This window comes from Aulonocara stuartgranti (genome assembly GCF_965226115.1).
Source record: "Aulonocara stuartgranti genome assembly, chromosome: 15".
Classification (NCBI taxonomy): Eukaryota; Metazoa; Chordata; class Actinopteri; order Cichliformes; family Cichlidae; genus Aulonocara; species Aulonocara stuartgranti.
This window is the reverse complement of record NC_138951.1, coordinates 18,279,378-18,302,914: the sequence shown is the minus strand read 5'-3', so window position 1 is coordinate 18,302,914 and position 23,537 is coordinate 18,279,378. Positions and strand designations below refer to the sequence as shown.

At 39.4% G+C, this 23,537-nt stretch overlaps 1 protein-coding gene across 2 annotated transcripts in view; it reads right to left on the bottom strand.

Moving 5' to 3' along the window:
- map3k5 (mitogen-activated protein kinase kinase kinase 5) overlaps positions 1-23,537 on the bottom strand; it is an 88,335-nt gene that overhangs the window by 50,688 nt on the left and 14,110 nt on the right. Inside the window, exons 1-5 of one of the 2 annotated variants that reach the window (XM_082504910.1) lie at positions 20,595-20,818; positions 14,432-14,571; positions 10,711-10,734; positions 4,636-4,829; positions 614-782 (exon numbers count right to left, since the gene is read on the bottom strand). In XM_082504910.1, coding sequence (XP_082361036.1) covers positions 614-782; positions 4,636-4,829; positions 10,711-10,734; positions 14,432-14,554 — 510 coding nt within the window. In that variant the 5' untranslated portion in view covers positions 14,555-14,571; positions 20,595-20,818. Of the gene's footprint in view, positions 1-613; positions 783-4,635; positions 4,830-10,710; positions 10,735-14,431; positions 14,572-20,594; positions 20,819-23,537 lie in introns of those variants that run through there. The other variant, XM_082504909.1, reaches the window with a different exon arrangement.

Here is a 23,537-nt window from a genome sequence, read left to right as displayed (position 1 = left end):
CCATGCCAGCAAAGATTACGGCAAATTGAAAATAACAACCTTCTCGTGACTATACTGGTTCTGGCTGAACTGAACATTTTGTACTTTTGAATGTTTGTTCCAAAGAAAACAAGACATCAACTTTCCTAGGAACCTGTCCAGGAAATGTGACGGGTATTTTTCAGTATTTTTGAGATTGTTACATAGAATAATAAATCATTTAACTGAAACTAAACAAATACATAGCCAAAGTTTATTTTTAAGACTGCTGCCTTATCAAAATCGGCCTATCATGAATATTTTTTTTTTATGATTTTTGATGTTGTAGCACAGATGGATGTTCAGATTAAAGATAACTGAAGTCCTTATCTCAGGCACACAGCTTTGGCTTGCACTGTGTGTTTATGAGGGGCAGCCAATGAGAATAAAAGTGGCCTAAAGGAGGAGAAGCTGAAATAACTCATTTCAGACATGGAACAAAAAGGGAGGGGGGGTGCACCAAGACCCAGTACATGATAAACAAGGACCACTGAACCACAGCCCCTCTGGTTGAAATACCCAAAGGCAATACACATAATTTGACAAATGACAGCAATATGTCGGTGTTCAGGAAGTCCACACCCGACAGATGTACCTGGATGTCCCTGTACGTAAGCAGCAAATTGATGACGACATCAACTGAAAGGCACTCCACGTTGTCCAGCCGCTGCTGGATTCGGCTCAGCTCTGCAGCCAGTTCCAAGCCAGTGTAAAGCTCCCGGGCTCTACGGATCTCATTCAGAATCGTCTCACGGAAATACTGGCTGGAAGACACGAATACAAACAAACATGCATTTATAGAAGGAGAAGATTGGCTTGCATGTATATGATCGACAAATAGCAATACAAAAATTTAGCAAAAAAATGTTTTGCATACTTTAGGATCTGCTCCTTCAACTCTAACACAATTGGACTTACTTCTTTCCCTGCATTCTCACACTGTTTTGCATAATTTCAGATCATTCCCCAGTGAGACACGAGCTATTTTCATCTCATATAAGTCATAAATTATTCACTGACAGATGAAGGGACCAATAAACCTGATAACTTCAGATATTAGTTTGATGGATTTAAAAGCAGAGCAGACAATTAAGACAGTTAATTAGCTTAAAGCAGAATTACTACCAGCAACCATATTCTTAAGCTCTTAGTTGTTCTTGAAAAAACACTAAGGGATGAGCAAAAGAATATTAAAATACGTGAGGCGGTTCAGGTGCTTCCCATATGGAAACGAAATAGTAAAAACGTGTAAAAGACTTGCATAAGATGTGGCCTACTTCATATAGTGAATCATATAAGGCTTAAATGATTTACTCATGAAAGTGGCCACTTTCTCATTACTTTCATATATTGTTTTAATAAGTATCCAAAACATACAAGTTTCATTTATAGAATTTTTCAAAGGATCTTATATATGTTTTCACTCTTGTATGCTTTTCATACAAGTTTCACACAAGACAGATACAAACTTTATAAGATTTATATTTACCTTTTCCATATGGGTTAGCAAAAGCCTGTCTGTAGGATCTTTTAGATTTTCACCTTTAAAACCGCAAAACTGAAAACCTTCAGAAATCCTGTGAATTTGGACCATCTAAATTCAGTTAATTAGTATTTTCCAGTTGCAAATTGTGTCTTTTTTAATGCTGAATTTCTTTGGCTGTTTAATCAGCAGTTTGCAAAGGATAACCTTCTCATAATCGTCTCATTTTGATTGTGGAAAAACCATGTGTACTGGCATTAAAACTCAAAAGACTGATGCAGATTATTGTCACTCCCCAGCCTCTTGTATGCTGAACGTAGTGTACTCTAGCTTAAAATGATAATATTAAGACCTAAATGCCAAATAATGACACAGTCTACACTCTCTATTCACATAATTAAGCCTTATAAGGCTTAATTATGTGATTATGTGTATTCAAAATTGTGTATATATACACAATTTTGAAAAGACCCATGCAGTGACAAGGATTTGCTGCCATAACCCCGAGCCAATCCTGGGGGTCAACCCTGCTTGCAGGGAGTGATTAAAGCATAAATAATAACCCAATACAAGCTCTGTTATTAAATAGTAAATGTGTTTAATATGAACAGGCCGGCTAATATTTTCCTGTTTAGGTTGTTTTTCATAAAATATGAATAACAAATCATGTATTCGCATATTATGATCTGCTGCAGATGATCAGTTGGGTGTGTCCTTGCTGGAAGGAGCAATTTTAAAGACATAAATACATATATTTGCTTCATGTGAGACGGCTCTTGTAATTCAGTAAGCTTATCTGTCTTCTTGAGACTTCAAAACATGGTCTCGACTTCAATATACACCAAAAACAATATAGTGCAAACACTGAATTACAACTGTAGGATCTTCATACTTTCCTTTATGCCTATCTCCAGGAGACACAGCCTTCATCAATCTACATGATTTTCTTTTCTGCCTGTAAAACCTGAGTCACTATTCCTGGAGATGGACTAGAAATGACTGGCTGCTGTATCGCCTATTGGCAAGAAGGCCTAAAATATTACCCCAGCAACTGAGCCAAACAAATGTGTTTTTTTCTTCTTCTCTGGTTTCAAAATGTAAATTACCACGTAAGTAAGGCTGAAGGATCCACGCACAAAAACAATTAGAACAAGTAAAAATAGGATGAGTGGGATAATAAAATAAATGCCTGGTGTGTTGAAAAACTTCTAACAGAGCTGCTCAAATATAAACATAATGTTAAAATGCTAAAAATGGTAATGCTACAACAGCTCCTTCCTATTTGTGAATGTTCACCTTAAGTTGCATGCAGTATAATGTAATTTATGTAATGAAGCAATCATTTGGGCACTGCTTACCATTATGAAAACATATCACAGAGTCATATTGTGGGCATTTCCCATGCATAATATGACTCTGTGATAAACAATAGTGATCTTACAGTGCTTTCAGAGGATCATCTTGTCAGGAGCTTTAAATAGATTTTCTTTCTCTTTTGCTTCCTTTTTCTCAAACCCATTGCTGTACTGTCAGTATGTCCTTCATTTAGTAACACTAGACAACCTAAATATAAAGCTCTCAATACGTTCACTAAGACTATTTGTCTCAGCAAAGCCAAAATGCATTAAGGTTCAAATCTCTTCTGTTTCAATGTGTAGAGTTTACAAAACAGAAACTTTGAATTTTTACAAAAACAAAAAGGAAAATTGTTACAGGAAGCAAAGTAAATACAGAAATAGCTAAAGCTAAAGCAGAAACTATATTTGCTGTATTGCATTTAGCCTAGCTGAAAAACTGTGCACACTCTGATGAAACATGTCCTAACAGCTAACTTCAGATTGTTATTCCACACAGCATGCTGTTAATGTCACTTCTAGCAAAGCTCTTGTTGTTAATCTTAGATTAAACTACTGTCCAATTTGCAAATTATAGATTAATTTCTGTATACTGTAACAACAGACAAATTACTCTGTAACAATTCTGTGTAAAATCTGCCACAATATCTGCCATATTGTGCAAATAAGCAGGCTGTTAGTACTGACACTGCAATTTCACCTGCATTTTCCTCTAAAACTTGTTTTAATGATGTAATTATTGTTTATACTGCATAAATGTGGTGTAGTTGAGAGACCTGGAAGAGACATCGAGAATCTTTTCATGAAGAACCGACGGTGCCAAATATGTAAATTAATATAGTATATGTTACCCATTTCAGCATAATAAAATCTGTATAAATGCCCAGTGGCATGATACGAAGCGAGGGAATATATGTGTTCAAAGTTTTGACCAGTACATGTAAAAAGGTCATAACAAGAAACTGGCTAAAACGTAATCCTCCAAGGACAGCTCAGCGGCTGGACATGTAGCAGAAGATTTATATTCCATGGAAAACAGACTCATTCGTTAAGGGTTAAAGCAAGCATGCATAGAAAACTATGGACCAAAGAGTCTGTTCAAAAGTCAAAACGCGTGTCAAATCTTTGTAAAAGTACTGATACTATTTTATGTCATGTTATATTTTTGGACATATATTTTATGAGAATCCACCATGGCTGGTGCAACCTTTCTGGAACAAGAGTTTTATCTTTGTGGTGCTCGTTTTTACGGCTCATAAATAATGAAAAAACAAAAAACAAAACAGGTTATTGCCCCCTACCACACCACTGCTGCACCACAGTCATGCACTGACACACAAAAACCCCCCAACAATATTTCAAAATGACAGGCAGTCGATTTTGCAAACTCAGGTGCAAACAAATCGGCTATTGCACGCTTGTTTGCACCTGAGTTTGCACCAAAGGAGTAGCAAACTTGTCCCAGTCGGCACCAGTGCAGTACTTTCAGAAGCTGCATTTTTAGGTCATAAGCAATGTCTTAACTAGGCCTAACACAGCTATCACAGTATTTCTGTGTTTGCTGTGCAGGAAAATCTAGCTTTTATCATTAGTCCTTTGTAGAGCATTACTGACGTCATAACCCGGGTGTTTCTATTGTTTAGCATCCCCGCTTGTACGCTATTATTGCTGAAATTTCTGGATTGCCTCAATAGGAAGTTTAATTTCACTTAATACAGTTTATATTTCTATTACAGCTGTCAGATATAAAGCGGATATAAATAAGCAAAATATACTTACTGGGAGTTGGCTTGCGACACTTTGAGGAGCTGGATGAAGCGGTCCAGCAGAGGCATGCAGATGGGACCCAGCAGCATCTCGAAGCTGGGCTGCATCAGCTCGGTCAGGCCCTTCATCAGGCTGCCCTCACAGCAGTACACCTTATTCTGAGGTGTCACCATGTACGGGATGAAGGTGTAGTTAGCTGAGCATGTCTGTTAAGAGAGGAAACAAAGTTCTGGATATCAGATATCAGCACATTTAAACATCTGTGAAATTTCTTTTTGTATGAAATTGTAATATTTGCCCAAAATATGTGTATTGTTTTTTTTTTTTTAAATCATAAACCATACTCAGTAGTCTTTTAAATTATATCTATAATTTACTTTTAATTTACTTTTCACCAATTTAAAAGACTGATGTGAGCACTCAAGGTAAAATTTCTGCAAACAAACATCTATTTCGATAAGTTAGGCTTAGTAGCTTTATGACAATATATGAAACTATAAATCAATCCATTTTCTTCTCCTTATCCAATTCAGGGTCATGGGAACGGGGGATGCTTGAGCTTATCCCAGATGCCATGGAGAAGGAGGTAGGGGTAGACCCTGGATTCAACCCAAAACCTTCTTGCTGTGAGGCAACAATGCTAACCACTGTGCTGCCATTATATGAAACTATATGTATGCAACTATATTTGTAACATTTACAGACTATAATGTTAAATTTATACTAAACTATGTGTAGATACAGCATCAGATTTTTAATGTTTATTATAACATCTTTGCATAAACTGTAATAATAAATAATAAACAATAAAACCATCTTCAACTTTGTTCTTTCTATCCGTTTTGTCGCATTTATGCAAAATAGGAGCTGGGTGCTAAAGTCTCAAACCTTAGCTTTACTAAAGTGTACAAAAAAGATAGTAAACCTCATTTACTATCTATCTGAATATATAGCTTCATTTAAAAACTAACGTATCGAAATTGTTCAATAAACTCAACTTCCGGATGATTTCAGTGACCTGTGCAATGAAACATTACATTGTATAGGGAGGAAGCAGATTGCCTGGGGGGGAAGTCTGCAGTAATTTCCCCTATTTGAAATGGTTTCGGGTAATTACATGAACCTTAATCTCCGATCTCCCTATTCACACAATAGTGTTTATGTAGCACTGTCTTCAGTGAAATAGTCTAAACAGGCAGCAGAGGAAGGTGAGATATGCAACAGCTTCATTAGGAGGTGCTGTCTTATAACCACAAACACTTACAGCACCTCATTTTCAAATGTCACTCGCTCAAGCAGCCTAGTGCACAAGAAAAATCGAGCAGCAGCAGCAGCTGAAGTCTCCCTGCTCACCTGCTGCAAAGCTCTACACTGTTCTTTGCTCCAGCTGTGCCATTATGGAGTAATTGTGTTTCAAGTCTGTTTCAGGTTTGGCCGCACTAGTAGCATTTAAGGCCTTTTTCTTTATTCACTTAGCTTTAATACTCGACAGCCGTTATTGTGTATCTGTATTTGCTTTTTTAACTTGACATTATTTACACCGCATTCTTGATGTTTCTGTCGCGGCGGCCCACCACTGCTGAATAAACAAAGACGAAACACATGCGTGCGGTGTCTACAGACAGAGGAGAGAGAAAGAGCGAGAAAGAGGCAGGAAATCCACAATTAATATCCTCAAGAAACAGCACAAGTCCTGTCAAGAAGAGCTATTCTCAGAGTGTGAGATATGTGGTGAAACAACACGAGCATCTGAAGGCGGTTGGGCTGCAACCCAGCTGCATCCTGATGACTTTAATAATCTATCATGCTTTCGGTTTTTCAGCAACCTCGAAAATACACTGCTGCTGCTGCTTTCAGTGCCAAAAAAAAGGAAGTAAGAGGAACATGTGGCATTGAAGCAATGAAAGCCAACCGAAGATAACTACTTCCTCCTGTACAACTGTGGTTCATGACATCACCAGTAACTGCAGCGGCAGTGTGCGCCTTTCAAAACAAAAAAAAGACTGTGACCCCTATTTCTTTTACGTGTAACCAGACAGGTTGCAAAATGCTGATGCTATATTTAGCTTCTTTGTGCGATTCATGCTGTCATGGGGCTCACATGACAGATTTGTTTTCACACGCTGATGCATATTTCAGTGCGGCAGCAGCTGCGGGTTATTTGAAGCTAACCTCCAGTAGTTCTTTACAGGTAGCAGGTTTCCGAGCTGATACACATGTGACAACTCTGGCTGATGAATCCAAAGAATAAGCCAGGTATTTACAGAGTGAGTCATCTGTTTAGTCAGTCTTGCCAAAGATCCATCTGCTCATCTTCACTTTCAGCATCAATGTTCTCGAGCAGCCTACTCACTCACCTTCACAGAGCCTGTTTACACTCCTTTAAAATGTGTTTTGGACAAGTGGACTAAAGCACTAAACACAACCTGCATTGCTCCTGAGGTGTTGCGGGGCACATTTGGTCTCTGTATGCTTTTAAATGTAAATCATAATTTGTCCTGAACTATTCCTAAGCAGGACAAAAGATAACATGTCACGGTGTCCATTCTTGCCTGCAGCTCATGAAGCATTTTGCTAAAAAATATGGAGCCTTGCTGGCAACAGACCTAGCTTTTAACCTTTGTTGTAAATGATCATCAATAACTGAACATGAATATAGGAGAATATCTTGGAGACACATGTGTAAACAACCATTCACTCCAGTCAACAGTCTCCATGGATGTTGTTTTGTGGGTTAAAACCAGCCATCTGGTCAGTCTAGTCAAATCCCATTGCAATGTGAACCAAGTACTACCTAATTTAACCAACAATCAATGCACTTTCAGTCTGAATAATGTCTTAATGTTAAGCAGACATTAAAAGTAAGAATTGTTTCAAAAATTCAAATCAATGTCTTTAAAAATTATATTGATATTTAATTTAGATGGGAAATGGTTGCAATGATGCAAACATTTGTTTGTGTGAGCTTCCAGAAAGTTGAAACCACTGTTCCCAGATTCTGGCAGGTCACCGTGGTGCTGTGGTTAGCACTGCTGCCTCATAAGAAGAAGTTTCTGTTTGCAGGTCGTTTGTAAGCTTTCAACGACCTGACAGAACATCTTTTCACGTTTCACTTTTCAACCAAATCTTGATGATGCTAAGATTTCTGGCGAAGTTGTAAATGGGCTGTCCCACTCTGATCCAATAGCCAGAGATACAGTTAAAAACTGAGTCGAAACAGGGTAATCGACACACACGCCTATGCTCCTATGGGCAGCAAATGCAGATAGAAATAAGTGGGGAAAGTAAATGAAAGTGTAGTGACACAGAGGGACATTTGTGTATGTAATTACAGTCATGGGGCGATCGTGGCTCAAGAGTTGGGCATTCGTCTTGTAATCGGAAGGTTGCCGGTTCGAGCCCCGGCTCCGACAATCTCGGTCATTGTATCCTTGGGCAAGACACTTCATCCATTGCCTACTGGTGGTGGCCGGTGGCGCCAGTGTCCGGCAGCCTCGCCTCTGTCAGTGCGCCCCAGGGTGGCTGTGGCTACAATGTAGCTTGCCATCACCAGTGTGTGAATGGGTGGATGACTGGATATGTAAAGCGCTTTGGGGTCCTTAGGGACTAGTAAAGCGCTATATAAATACAGGCCATTTACCATTTTTATTTTAATTGAACATACACAATGAAGCTAATTACCTGGATTTCAGTTATAATGGTAGTGAGCTACACACACAGTTACAGACAAGTAGGAGCACATGCTTTTCTCTGATGAGAATAATCAGACATATCTGCAGCTGCAGAGTGTATTTTAAAGCAGTCACAAAAAAAAAGAAATGTATTTGCAGCACTACAGAGGGAAGATCAACCTTCTGCTTCCTAAACAATAACAATATATGCAATCAGGACCTTAAACCAAAGATCTTCTTGGGTTTAGGGAAATTTGAACTGCTTCTGCTAACTCCAGGTGAGTGTTACTGTTACAATGCTTCCATTCGCTCTCACCACTGTATTGTTTTTCGGCTTAACAAGCAGCTGTTTCCAGTCAAAGTTCTTTTTACACTGTACACAACACCAGATAACTACTGGGTTAAAGAGTAGCAGATAAACAAAGGGGCGAATACAGCAGGTAAAAACCGTGATACTTCCCTCGGGCAATTGAGAAGACTAAAAACAGAGGGGCTACTGGCGTTTCATCAGATAGCTTCTAAGACTTTAAGTAAATGATAACGGCGCTCTATAATGAGGTCACTGGGCAGCTCGGTGACGCATGTTCTCTCTGTGTCTGTGGGGTTCTCCCTAGGTACTCTGGCTTTCTATCGCCGTCCAAAGACATGCTTTGGACTTAATCCTAAACTGCTTGTATGTGTGAATCAGAGTGTGAATGGCTGTCTGTCTCTCAGTATCAGCCCTGCAATACACTGGTGAGCTGTCCACCCCTGACAGCCAGATTAGGCTCCAGGCCATGTGACCCTAAACTGGTTTGGTGGAGGAAAATAGATGGATGAATGGATGTGTAATTATTCTTTTTCTTTGAATTCTTTCAAAAATAAAAAAATGAAGCAAAAATCTGATGCTGTGATAGCCGTAGCTAACAAGTTCATGATTGTCATACAGAAGAATCAGGAAGGTACAGCACATGGAACCTCACTCGGTTCGTTTGTGAGCCTTCGGTTTCACTAGATTAACAAACAGCTTATTATTAGCAACATGTTGAATAAACCCGGTTCATCAGATAAACAAAGAATGGATAAACAAGTTGAAAGGAACGGTTTGTTATGTTTCACATGCAGCCCTGGTTATTTAAATACTTGCGTTTGAATCATTAGTTCACTGCAGTTCCAAGGTGGCAATGCTGAGTGTTTGCTTAGATCATTATATTCCTTATATCATAGAAAGAAATGCCATGTGGATATGTTAACAAAGTCTTGGCTGAAAGTCTGGAACTTTTTGGGAATGAAAGAGAATAAGGAAGACATAAAATTGCTATTAATTATGGTGTTTGCAGGGGGAAAAAACATCTGTAATAACATTAAATTGAAGGGAAAGAATGATCAAAAAGTCCAGTATTGCAATTTAAATGCACTTTTACCTGCACAGATGGCTAGTTAAGAGCCTGTGCACTGGTGCAGAGTGCATTTAAGTGCATTAATACAAGCAGGAAAGAGAAAGAACAAAGACAGTAAGTACACATAAGGGAGATCAGTAAGCTCACACTCTCATACTGTGAGTGATAATCAGCTCTCCTCTTGGTACGAGTCAGTGTCAGAGAACAGTACATTTCATGTAGCTCTCCTTTCACTGTGAAAGCCACTTAGGAGAGCCTTTTATCTGACTGCTGAACATGGACTACCGACCGCATCTGTGTTATTGACACAATTAGCGCGCAATTTAGAAATGTAAGTCAATCCGAATCAGTTCATCATTTTTAAGATGACAAACATTCTTTACCTTTGGTCTCTGAAATAAGAGATTTTGCAGCTTATCTGTGCTGCGAAAGCACATTCAGTGGTTGATAAGACAAGAAAAGTTGTACATATTAATACATTGTAACAAGGCTCATGGGTCTGCAGAGAAACTTCAAAAACAAAAACAACAATCTTTGCATGTCTGCTAAAAAGGCTTTACTTAAAACATATGGTACAGTGGGTGACTCTATATTGATCTACTAATTTTAGGAACTACAGTATGATATGCAAAGGACAGGATTTCCTTAGCTTTAAGGCAGCACCTTATTTGAATACTGCACTTTTTGCAAGTCAAATTCTCAAAATGCTTGTGCCTTTTTATGCAGATTGTGGCACTGCAGTCACTGTAACTCTCAAAGCAGCTGTTGTCTGAGACGTACATCTTGAAAGTGGAAGGGAAGATGTTTTCATTTTACATGAAATCAAATATTTATCACAGCTTCGAAACAAAAGTGGGCTGTGCAAAAGAAAGCCTTTACAATAGCGAAAAGAGAGACATAAGGCAACAGGACACTGTGCTCCCTGCGCGCTGTAAAAAGCATATTCTTTGCACTACACAATGTGTGTAATGTGTGAGCAATGAGTGAGTAATGTGTGAAAGGCAACGGGAAAAGAAAGAAATGCCTCGTGTACTTACAGTGTTCTTCTGGCAAATTATCTCCTGAAAGAAGAAAAGAGAGAAATCCATTTAGAAATTCATCATTAGCATTTTCTCCGAGGCAATTTAAGTTAGATACGATGTTACTGAATGACACTTCAATTCAGTACACCATACCTGAGCTACAAACACTTTGTGAGGACGACTTGTATTTGTGGATATTTGTTGATTTCCCAACAGCTGATTAATATTTCTAGTAAACCGTGATGACCTATAGGATGACTTTAGATGAAACAATTACTTGTTTGTACATGGAGAAGTATATGGCAGTGAAAGGAAGCATAATCAACAAGTGTACACTGAGACTTAGTATATATACAGGGAGTGCAGAATTATTAGGCAAATGTTGTCTTACTCCAAGCTGTATAGGCTCAAAAGCCTACTACCAATTAAGCATATTAGGTGATGTGCATCTCTGTAATGAGAAGGGGTGTGGTCTAATGACATCAACACCCTATATCAGGTGTGCATAATTATTAGGCAACGTCCTTTCCTTTGGCAAAATGGGTCAAAAGAAGGACTTGACAGGCTCAGAAAAGTCAAAAATAGTGAGATATCTTGCAGAGGGATGCAGCAGTCTCAAAATTGCAAAGCTTCTGAAGCGTGATCATCGAACAATCAAGCGTTTCATTCAAAATAGTCAACAGGGTCGCAAGAAGCGTGTGGAAAAACCAAGGCGCAAAATAACTGCCCATGAACTGAGAAAAGTCAAGCGTGCAGCTGCCAAGATGCCACTTGCCACCAGTTTGGCCATATTTCAGAGCTGCAACATCACTGGAGTGCCCAAAAGCACAAGGTGTGCAATACTCAGAGACATGGCCAAGGTAAGAAAGGCTGAAAGACGACCACCACTGAACAAGACACACAAGCTGAAACGTCAAGACTGGGCCAAGAAATATCTCAAGACTGGTTTTTCTAAGGTTTTATGGACTGATGAAATGAGAGTGAGTCTTGATGGGCCAGATGGATGGGCCCGTGGCTGGATTGGTAAAGGGCAGAGAGCTCCAGTCCGACTCAGACGCCAGCAAGGTGGAGGTGGAGTACTGGTTTGGGCTGGTATCATCAAAGATGAGCTTGTGGGGCCTTTTCGGGTTGAGGATGGAGTCAAGCTCAACTCCCAGTCCTACTGCCAGTTTCTGGAAGACACCTTCTTCAAGCAGTGGTACAGGAAGAAGTCTGCATCCTTCAAGAAAAACATGATTTTCATGCAGGACAATGCTCCATCACACGTGTCCAAGTACTCCACAGCGTGGCTGGCAAGAAAGGGTATAAAAGAAGAAAAACTAATGACATGGCCACCTTGTTCACCTGATCTGAACCCCATTGAGAACCTGTGGTCCATCATCAAATGTGAGATTTACAAGGAGGGAAAACAGTACACCTCTCTGAACAGTGTCTGGGAGGCTGTGGTTGCTGCTGCACGCAATGTTGATGGTGAACAGATCAAAACACTGACAGAATCCATGGATGGCAGGCTTTTGAGTGTCCTTGCAAAGAAAGGTGGCTATATTGGTCGCTGATTTGTTTTTGTTTTGTTTTTGAATGTCAGAAATGTATATTTGTGAATGTGGAGATGTTATATTGGTTTCACTGGTAAAAATAAATAATTGAAATGGGTATATATTTGTTTTTTGTTAAGTTGCCTAATAATTATGCACAGTAATAGTCACCTGCACACACAGATATCCCCCTAAAATAGCTCAAACTAAAAACAAACTAAAAACTACTTCCAAAAACATTCAGCTTTGATATTAATGAGTTTTTTGGGTTCATTGAGAACATGGTTGTTGTTCAATAATAAAATTATTCCTCAAAGATACAACTTGCCTAATAATTCTGCACTCCCTGTAGATTTTTTTTAGGATTTTTTTTTCATGATCGCCATTGTTTAAAGAAAAAAACTGAGTATAAAAAAAGCTGCCTTTAAAACAATTTGGTGGCCTGATAGAGATCTGAGGAAACTGCCTAAGTGAATTCTTTCAAAGCATGGTGAGAACAAGTTAACCCACAGCCAGCTAGACGGGTGGGCACCATGGCAGACCACAGAACAAAAAACCCCTCCCAGATACCACCAGGAGCAGGAAAGAACGTCATTTGAAACAATTTTCTTGCCATAAAAAGCAGACATAATACAGCTGTGAATGTCAGCTTTTTATGTTGTGTTTATTTTAAGACACGCCTCCCCTGACTGTGCAGGCTGTGCATTATGGGTCGACTCTACAGTTTGTTTTCTGGCTCATGACCCTTGTCACCACAATACTCCTCCCACTAGACTAACTAAAAGAAAAGCGTCAGTGTTCTTCTGCTGCAAGTTGCCTACAGCAGGCGATTTTAAAATGTGTTCTGCGTGGGCCTCAGACGGTTTGAACCATGCCTTTGTCTGCAGTACAGAAACTACAAGACTCACACCATTGTTACATGCTGAAGTAGTCTGACATTTATGGTAAATAAACACAGCTTTGGTCAATACATATTGCTAGTAGGGATTGAGTAGTATGCACTTTATTGTTACCTGCAAGCACTTTCCAGTGTAAAACTTCCAGTGTATTTAATTATCTAAATTGTTGCTGAGGAATTTGCTGTTGCTTTGTGGCGCTCATAAAAATATTAAAAAATAAATCTCTAAACCTCAGCAGCAATGTGGCTTTCTAAAAATCATAAACAAGACCACAAAAACAAACAAACAACATTTTTTGAGCAATTTTAATCAACACTTGGTTCCATTACTTCAAGTTTATAACAAGAAGCAGTTCAACCTCCTCCAGGCCAGCTCGTCCTTTGGGCATTTTGTATGGAAATTGTACAGTATATTGTATACAGTCATTTTTTTTTCTTTGTAAATGGACTTTAAGCAGTATGAACTTTTTTGCACGATGACCAGAGTAATACACATCTACATCTTCAGCAATTTGTGATGTGTGTAAAAGTGTGCATTGTGTCCGCAATACCCACCACACTTGTAAGTATCATAGTTTCCAAAGTTATAAGGTCTTTTTAATTTTAGAGCAATAAATCATTAGGTTGACCTCGAAGACCTTGGTGGATGTAAGCCAAATTTTAATGGATTGTTAACGTGACCCCTCTCTACACCCCTACAAAGTTCTAATAGAATTAATTCCAAACTTCTTGAGCACGCTCACAAGCATGCACTCACACAAATGCTACCGAAAACATAACCTCCTTGTTGGAGGTAATTAGCAGCAGAGCTAACTGTAGGAACAACATTAGTGTTTATACCCTATTAACGGTCACTGGCATGAGCGCCATGTCTTGGTTGGACCTGTGCTTCATTCTGCAGGATAGTTGGGCACCTTGTGTTGCCCCTGTCTTTCTCACTGTCTTTCTGCATTAACAATGTCAATGTTAAATAAGTAATCTATTTAAAAATAAATAAAAAATGCAAGGTTTTTATTATAAAATTGGAAAAGTTACCCAAAATTTTCTACCCTTGAATAAAATCCTACACTCAGACCAACACGGTGTTTGAGGGCACAATCTCATTTCTCAAAACAACCGAACAAGAAGGCCGCTAACTGGGTTTTTGGAAGGATTGTCGAAATTGACTTTTAGGGTATAAAATTTTTAGATTTTCAGCTGTGATGCTGCCTGTGCTGAGAGTATTTTTAACAAAGAAGCCTGAGCTGCTCTGAGGCACAAATATATCAGCATATATTGGCTTCTGTTCATGATGGCGGCTTACCTGCAGAGACTGGAGAGCATCAGAGTTAGTGTCGCAGTACAAGATGATGTTGTTGGCCATGCTGAAGCTTTCTCTCACTCCCAGGTGGTAGAAGAGCGAAGGCTGGCGGAAGGCATCTGTCATCTCCACCACAGCTATGTCTGATGATAAAAGAGAGGTGTACGTGTTATAGTGTGGTTCAGGAGTGGAGCACAACTAGCTTTCTTTGGGTTCTGCAAGTACAAGTAAATACACACCATTCTTAGAATATCATAAGCTCTAATAATGCAGTTGCATAGTACAGGCAGAAATATCTTTTACATCCATTACCCAACCAAGGATGTTAATTCACTGCTGTAACAGCCTCCCTCTTCTGTTTTTGACCACATTTTGGAATCTGGCTACAAATATGTGGTCCCATCCATCCATTCCTTTACCTTTTTAGAAATGCCTTAACCCCAACCTTTTTTAAATTTTCTTTGTGAAACAGATTTTAACAATGTTTATTAGAATCTCACGACCAGTTTGGTAACCTAATGTCACAATTTCAACTCAAAAATCAACTGATTGAAAACTCATTGTCTGATAATTGATCAAAGCCATTCAAGCCACCAGTTCTAAATCCACCCGCCACCCCCAATATTGACCCTTATCTGAATAAATCTCATTAAGATGTTATTTGGCTACAACTAAACTGCCCATTGGGGATCTTTAACACCAACTTTGTCTGCTGTTGCTCTGGGAAAGACATGGATACAGCTCAGTGGTTATTAGTGATTGGCACGGCTGTTATTCATGCTGTTATCAGCTACCGATTTGCATGTCAGTGTTAAGTTATCTGCAAGCTGAAAAACAGATATCATGAGATGAAGGTAGCTTTACTCCTTTTTTGTCCAGTACACTCAATAATCAATAATGCACCATCTGCAGTAGGACTCAGCAATACTATCTGGGTCAACAGGTCAAGCAAATATTTCCACTCAAGCAAGCAGGTCATCTAGTAAAGAGTTCCTAAGGTTAATGTCCTGTGCAACAGGCTGTGCTGTTATGCAACTGTAAGCACTGGACTTTCACCAAAGCTCTCACTCACTGGTCGGCCCCTGCAGCGAACAAATCTTTGTATGACGCCGTCAGTTATGGTGGGCATGCAACATTAAACATGCTCATCAGGATTTGGAATAAACATGATGGTGTTTTGCAGACCCACACACGAGGTAGGGTGGTACTACACGTTGTTTCCAAGGTCGCCCTGAGCAACGGATAACAACAAAAGCAAATCAGCCCGATGGCTATGCTCCAGTTATGACAAAAGAGCTCAGAGCTACGGAGATAAAGCTGCACCCTGGTTTTTCATCAACGCCAACTCTCCAACTCTTTTGTGTCAACGAAAACATTACACGGAGCTGAAGAGCAGATATTGTGCGACTCTGATGGTCAAATCTTTTACCTCTAATGGGTCTGTTCAAAAGCTGGGATAGTCCCCCCCTCCACCATCACGACCTTGAATTCGATTTTCAAACTGGTGCTCAAGCTAATGGACCACTACTAGAGGAAATCACAAACACATTCAGTCATTCAGCTCAAGATGCTGTCAGATTATGGGTGGCTCAGTTGTGGAAGAGGAAGCATGACAAGTGGATGACACATCAAAGATTAGTGCTATTATTAATGCTTCCACTGGTTTTTGAAAGATACCAGTTAGTCAAGGTACCATGCAACTGTAGAGACGACTGCTCTCCTTTTAAGTCTACAGTTTAGGAATAGACTACAATCTGAAATGATATCACAGAAATGATGAGTCGGCCTTGACCTTTTCTTTAAGTATTAAAAGCAAATATTTTCAGCGTGGTGACATTACTATAAATTAAAAAAGAATAAATCATACATATGCTTTGAAAGATTTTGTCTCCACTATGTTAAAAAGCTGAGAACAATTAAACGATTACAAAGGCAACAGCCAATTTTGGTGCTGGTATAGCCAGCCGACACCCGTACTGAGACTTCCTGTTCTGTCTGACAGTGATTGTTTACAAATCATCGCCTGATTGATTTTCACCAAATCCAGTCCTTATTTTAGACATGCAATTAAAAAAGGATTGGTTAATACAGCTCACACTATGAGTGGTCTACAAGTAGAAACCAGAAAGTTTCAAATACCAAAAGTCTTTCCACCAGAATCTGTTGATATGTGTTGATGTGCAGAAATCTGAGTACAATCTACAAACTAACTGTGATTCACAGCAGATGATCAGAAACAAGGCTTCGAATGAAAGCTAGTGTTGCTAATGTGCAGTGAAGTGGCAACTTTTAAGATGTAACACCTATAACTGGCAGCTAACTAAGCTCTTATCGCAGCTTCTTGCATTAACATTTTTAAATGCAACATGATTTCTCTTTAAGCGTTATTTTCACCAGGAAGTAAAACTCCTGAGATACAGTGATAGCGTCCTGGGCCAAGAAGGGCAGCACAAATCCATCATGTTTTCTGAATGGCACAAGAAAATGGAGCTTGTTAAGCTGAAGCAGCTTTACAAAATGCATTGCGTGCAATCAAAGCCACTGACACAACCCAATCTATCAAAGCAAATTACTCAAAGCAAGCAAGTGAAGGCTCATAATTTGAATGTGCAGTTAAACATCAAGCAGCCAACATGACACTTGGGAGAGAAGCCTATCAGAGATTGGCCGATTGCAGCACTGAAGGGGTTTCATCAGGGCCATGCAGCTCCTCGCACTCATCATCAGAACATGCAAATTCAACCAGGAAGCAGGTACTTGTTGGCCTCAAAGGTTCTCATCATTAAACCCTTCGTTCACACCAGGGAAAAAAAAGCCTCATATTTTCATCCCATCAGAGTACCGTAGCCGTAGGACAGCATTTTAAGCTCTATGGCTTCTGTGCAACGATGTGGAATTTCAAGAGGGATTTCTTCTCTGGATGAGCAGCGTCTTCACATCGGGATGCTGCTCGCTGATTAAATGAAACTCATGTTTCGCTCTCTAACTTGCGAGGCAGACGGGGAAGGTACACTTTAATCCTAGCTAAGATTAACAGCCAGTTGTCAGTTCTGCATCCCTGATGCACTCATGCGACTATCACACATAGCATTTAGAACATTCAGACATAATTAAATATTGGTCTATTGGATTTACTCATTGTTAGCAAGACAAATAGGTTGCTCACCACGGCTGATTTTTACACAATCCCAAACAATCCTGGGCATATACATGATAAACGGCTGTTTAGATTCTTCTTCTCTCGACTATGCATACAAGGTGCTGCTGAGTGTCAACATCCAGACGGCACAGGTTGTCTGCTGAATAAAACATAAGCTTGTCTTGTTTTTCCACCTGCAGCAGGCTCCCATCAATATTACATCTGAATGAGATCTTAATGCAAACAGGCCATAAAAATGCAATAGTATAATATAACTCACAGAAATATGAAGCAGCAGTGACTTGGGTGGGATAATTTTGCTTTGCGCTGCTTGGAAATTTCACCTGTTTCACAGAAATGGGTCTGAACAAAAAACATGTTTGCTGTTTGCTACACAGAAGGGCTAAAAAGTGATGAATAACAGCATATGGCGTTCGCATATGATGGAAAAAAAAAAAAACAGGCCAAAGTGAGTCTTGTTGTGCCCACAGAGTGAGGAAGAGCAATCAATTCTCGTAAATGTTTTGTATTTATAACACTTGACTAGCAGCATATGATGTTGTCAGTGCTTATTTCAGTCTAGTCTAATAATAGAGAACGCACTCTAGGTTTTACTTAGAAGCTGCTTATAATGGCGGTTACAAACTACCCTCTGATTTTAAATTCCAAAAATGAAAGCAACTGTTTGTTTGTGTCCTGCTTGAGCGGTTAAATCTGTCTACTCATGCAAACATTATTTTTTGTGTTCAGTTGGTAACCGATTCAATACTGATAACGTGCAACATCGCAGCAGGGATGTGTTCAGGAGTATTCTTGGGCTAAATTTTGATGTGGGGTGAACACAGTGGGTGGTAACAGTCACCACAGGCACACAACACAATCACTGACTATCCTGTAAATGGTTGGGGCATTGATTACTGCTTGCTCACTGTCATGTCAACGCAGCGCCATAACCATTTATATTGGAACTTGAGGTCTACCTCACTCTCTGCCGTCTTCTTCAACACAGTAAATGTCATTTCTCAGACCCCAACCCAAAAACAAAACACTTCACTGGATTGAAGAAGAGTAGAAGAAGGTAAAAGATAAAACAAAGGGATCGCAGAGGTTTTCTTGGGGAACTCGCTTCTTTAAAAAAAAATTAAAAAACTGTTAAAGCAATCTCCCTCAGTACCATCTGGTAATTCTTGCTCTGCAGCTTTGATGCTTCACAGAGGTACTTCTTGAGATCTCCAGCCCTGCAGGTCATGCTGCATGTGACAGGTCATAAAACCTGGGAAGTGCACAACAAGCTAGAACAGCAAAGTAAAGCATGCAACAGCTGCAATATCCCATGTTTAAACTGCCTGTAAGCGTTAACTTTCCTTTTTTATCACAATATCTCTCTACATTTGTTGGTCTTACAGGAATGCATTTTAACAGCACAGTCACCTCTTTAAATCTTAATAATCTTCTGAACTTTGACAACAATTAAAAAAGCTTAATATAAGCAAAGTTTGTATAGAAAAAGCCCATTAGTCTTAAAGGCATGGCACGGCTTACATAAACAAAGCTTGAGTGAAAAAAACTATCTGATTGCATCTTATTCTGTATTGTAAAGCACTTTGTGAATTTTGTTCTTGAAAAGCGATAAATAATAAATAAACCTTCAGTCTGTTCACTGTGGTAGAATCTTCTTGCTATGGTGGAAGACAGAATGTATATTTTTAATAGAAGTTAGGGCAGCAGGGTGGTGCAGTGGTTAGCATTGTTACATCACAGCAAGAGGATTCAAATCCACCAGCTAAAGCCTTTGAAGTTTGCATACTCTCCCTGTGTTTGCATGGGTTCTCTCTGGATACTCTGACTGTCTCCCAGCCCAAGACATACATTGGGGTCGGCTTAATTAGCAATTCTAAATTGCCCATAGGTGTGAAAGTAAGAGTGATGGTTGTCTTTATCAGCCTTGTGGCACACTGGCAACCTGTCTAGGGTGTATCCCGCCTCTCATCCTAACAGCTAGCACAGTTCCCGCCCCTTCGGCGAAACTGAAGCGGAAGAAGATTGGCGGAAGGATGATAGAAATGAGCAACTCTTCCCTTTCATGAACAGCTAGCTTACTTCCTCTTTTAATTCTTGCTGGTTCCAAGGAAGGCTTGGTTTCCCAGTACAGTTAATGATGCAATTACCGGTACTAAAAAGCAATGACAGCACAAATACTTTCAAGTAGCTTTTAAATTGCAATGTTAAAAGCATTTTGGCTAGTGTGGTACATTTTGTAATTGTGGATATTGTGGATGACATTACACAAGGAAACAGAGAACAATGGTAATCTGCCCTCACAGGAAAGTTGGAAAGTCAGTACTGGAAAGTGTTGCCTCTGCCTACTATACAGAATCCATAGCTCAGAGTCACAGACCCATTGCAACAACAGCGCAGGGACTTATAATCCTTATAAATATTAAAAATATTAAAAACAAAAGAAGTTCCAGATTCCAATTCATTGGAAGTGTTTCAGCTCGCAGGTTCATAGTAGGCTTTTTAAACCACATTAAGGACAATGATTCCAAATTTCAAAAGGCTGATAAACACAGCGACTGCATTTCAATAGCACAGGCTATGAATGTTTGTGAAGCGTGTTCAGATGCCATGATTACTTACCAATGCAACAGCAGAGTGAAACGCATGCCAATACAGCAGCAGACCTGCCAACATAGTGTTGACAGAAGGCTTCGTGAAGCCTGCAGAGGAGTTACTTGAGACTCCTCGTCACCCTTTTCGCATACAGTGGCACCTTTTCACCGCATCTGGTGTTTTACAATCACCTGGTATCACCAGTAAACTGAAATCTGTCTACATCAGTGAGAGATAAGACATGCAGAAAAAAATGTAAAAAAGAAATGAAGAGTAAAACATTCATACTGATGCCCTGATAATCCTGCTACACCTCCTACAGTTGGACCTGCCAGTGTGAACCAAAAGTAAATTGATTCCCTCGCCTACTGCTCAAAGCAGAGGAGGGAAAATAATTCAATACTCTGAACATACTCTCTCACAGTGTTTGACTCTCAGCAGCACTCGGCCTGGTGCTGTAGGTTCATCGGGCCTCAGGTGAGCAGCTCGGAGTGGAGGGCTTCGAATTTACTGGAGACTGTTCTGGTGTCTGTTGGCTTCTCTTTATGGATCCTTCCCAGCACTCTCCAGAGATCCTCCATCAGCTCCACATGCTCTTTCTGAAGAGGAGCTGGGGGATCAGCTCCATCTAAAATATTATGATCTAAAAAGCTCTGGAGCATTTTCACATGGATCTGGATCATTTCAGCAAAGCAGAGTCTCTTGTCTCTACTAGAGAGCACATGATTGGACACAGAGAAATCTATTTTAATGAGAGCAGGTTGTGGAGAAAAATAAACAATTGCTACCAGCAGCCTAAAATCATAAGCTATAAACAATACTGAGAGATTGTGTTTCAGCTATGCTATACATCCCTACAGCTGTAGATTAAGGTGACCTGTTTTGCTCACTCCCAGCTACATAATTTTATTTTGGACTCTTACAGGAACAGATTTGCATGATTCCCTACAACAAGCCCTCCCTCTAAGCTAACTTTCTTCTGATAGATTTGCCCCTTACAAACTTAAGGTGTGAACATCAGATGGATAGGGCTGCTGTGCTCAAAGCCAAAACTCAATAAAGTGAGCTCTGTGTATAGATATATAGATTAAATAATTAATGATTTATCAAGGCAGCTACAGATACAACATGTAAAACTAAAACATTAAATCTACATACATCAAACAAGTACTGGTGGCTTTCTAGAAGGAAAAAATGTACATTTCAAGTGCTGATTTACAAGGACTACAACACTTTTTAAATTTATATTAAAGCTGGATTGCAAAACTTGACTCTTTATTTGAACTTAGAAGTGAAGATTTGAAAATGAACTTCTTAACGCAGTCAGCATCACGCTTCAGTTCACATCAGTTGTCAGAAGGTGAAGGGTGAACTACATCAGATCCCAGGACAGCTGTGTGCAAAGTCTGACCCATTCTTCTTGAATAATCTTTTCGAATCATTATCTGAACCTCCCACTGTGTTTCAGAGCTTTAAATATTTACTGCTGATAACTACTGAACCTCTGTAGCCACTTCATAAAATGTGTACATCATTAGAAAAAAAATTGCTGCCCAGAAATCTGCCCAAAAATGAAGGATATCGTTAATAATCATTAAAGATATTGATCTATAAATCAAATTAAAGGTGAATAAATGTGAATATTGGTATCTATCTAATCCCAAAGATGCTGTATAAGCTTGTACTGGCACATTGGAAACTTTAGTAAGTTGCAATGCAAGAGTGATTTCAGTTCACCACAATTGTTCCATTACATTTCATGCGTCCTACGTCATCTAGCCGGGAAAGAGGAGGATACAGTGTTTGCATGTGTTGGTATGTGACCTTACTTTGACCTGATAATATTCCATATTTATGAAAATGCCGTTGACTTGTCATGATTGAAGAAATGCGATTACTGTAGCGGTTTATGCCTCGGTCACTCACGGACCAACGGCAAGTTTGACTCTACCAAGAGAGATAGTAACAGCGCTGGCACAGTGAATAACGCTTCGTTACCATCTATTACATAACAGCTACATATAAGAAGTTGTAACCATAGCGACTGTGAGGAAAACTGCTTTGAGTGATGTTAGTGAACCGAAGCCATCAGTGTGCATAGTAGTTGAGGTTTTTTCCCCTGTATGTCTAATGGAAAACAAGGTAAACAGACTCGTATTAGTGGAGCAAAGTGCAGCTGGAGTTTTACCCTGAAGCCCATCCTACACAGAGGACAGGCAGATGCTTAGAAATACCATCTCCATGCTGCTCTGGAAATATCCCCCTCCCTTGAAAAGGAACCTTCGAGAGCATAAAGTCCAAACAGTCTGCCAACTTTCCAGGAACAGCAGAGGATGCTTGTGGTGCTCTTGCATGCTGGGCCAGTGTGATGTTTACCTCTGGTGTTTCAAACGATGTTTAGCTGTTTAGCTGTCAGGATGCAGAGACAAACAGGATTAAAAGCTTCAGACTTGTTTATTTGGTGTCATACAAAAGGTATTGCTCAACGAATTACTGCAGTTAACCGTGTTCTCAGACCACAAGTGTTTATACTGTAGCCGTTCTGAGCTGCCACACCTAAACGCAGTATAAAAAAAAAGGAACTTTTGTACTGCGTTTCTCTGTAAACTTTTATTTTGATCTGTCTATTGCCTAAGGGCACCATTGAGCTACACAGTGTGTTTTAGATTTTTATCTTTTATGCTAAGCACATTGAGTTTACATGCAATGAAATGTGCAATATAAACATGACTGACACTGACAGAGACAAAAAGCTCCAGAGGGGTGTTCTGTGCTACAGATCAAATAAACAGGGGATCACAATGGCGTGTTATAAACTGAAAACTTGGCTTGAGTTGATGAAACAGATAAAAATAATGAGTTATTGAATTTAGTTTAAGTTTGATTAGGTTTTCTTGTTTTGGTGTCTTTTTGTTTTAAGTCCAATTTATCGTATTTGTTTGTTTTTCCCGTTTTTTTTTATTGTATTTATTTTACTGATCTATGGTTTTGTAAAGCACTGTGGCCACCCTTGTTGCTTACGAATCTCATAATCAAAATTTATATTGACATTAAAAGAAACCTTTCATGATTTTCTTATTTTACGTATTACACACCCAGGATCTCCTTTTTCGTTTGGATACCTTAGTATGGTTATCTCATACATAACCATACTAAGGCAGCCAATCAGATGACAGTTGGCCTAAAAGGAGGCTGGACTTACGGGAGACAGTGGACACAAGGAATGACAAATGAATGGATTGTTAATGATGCAAAGCTGATCTATTTCCATATAAGACCATAGCTTCAAATAAGTGAAATGGATCCATTATAGGAACTTACAAACAACTCCACACTAATTGCTTTTTAGTTTTCCTG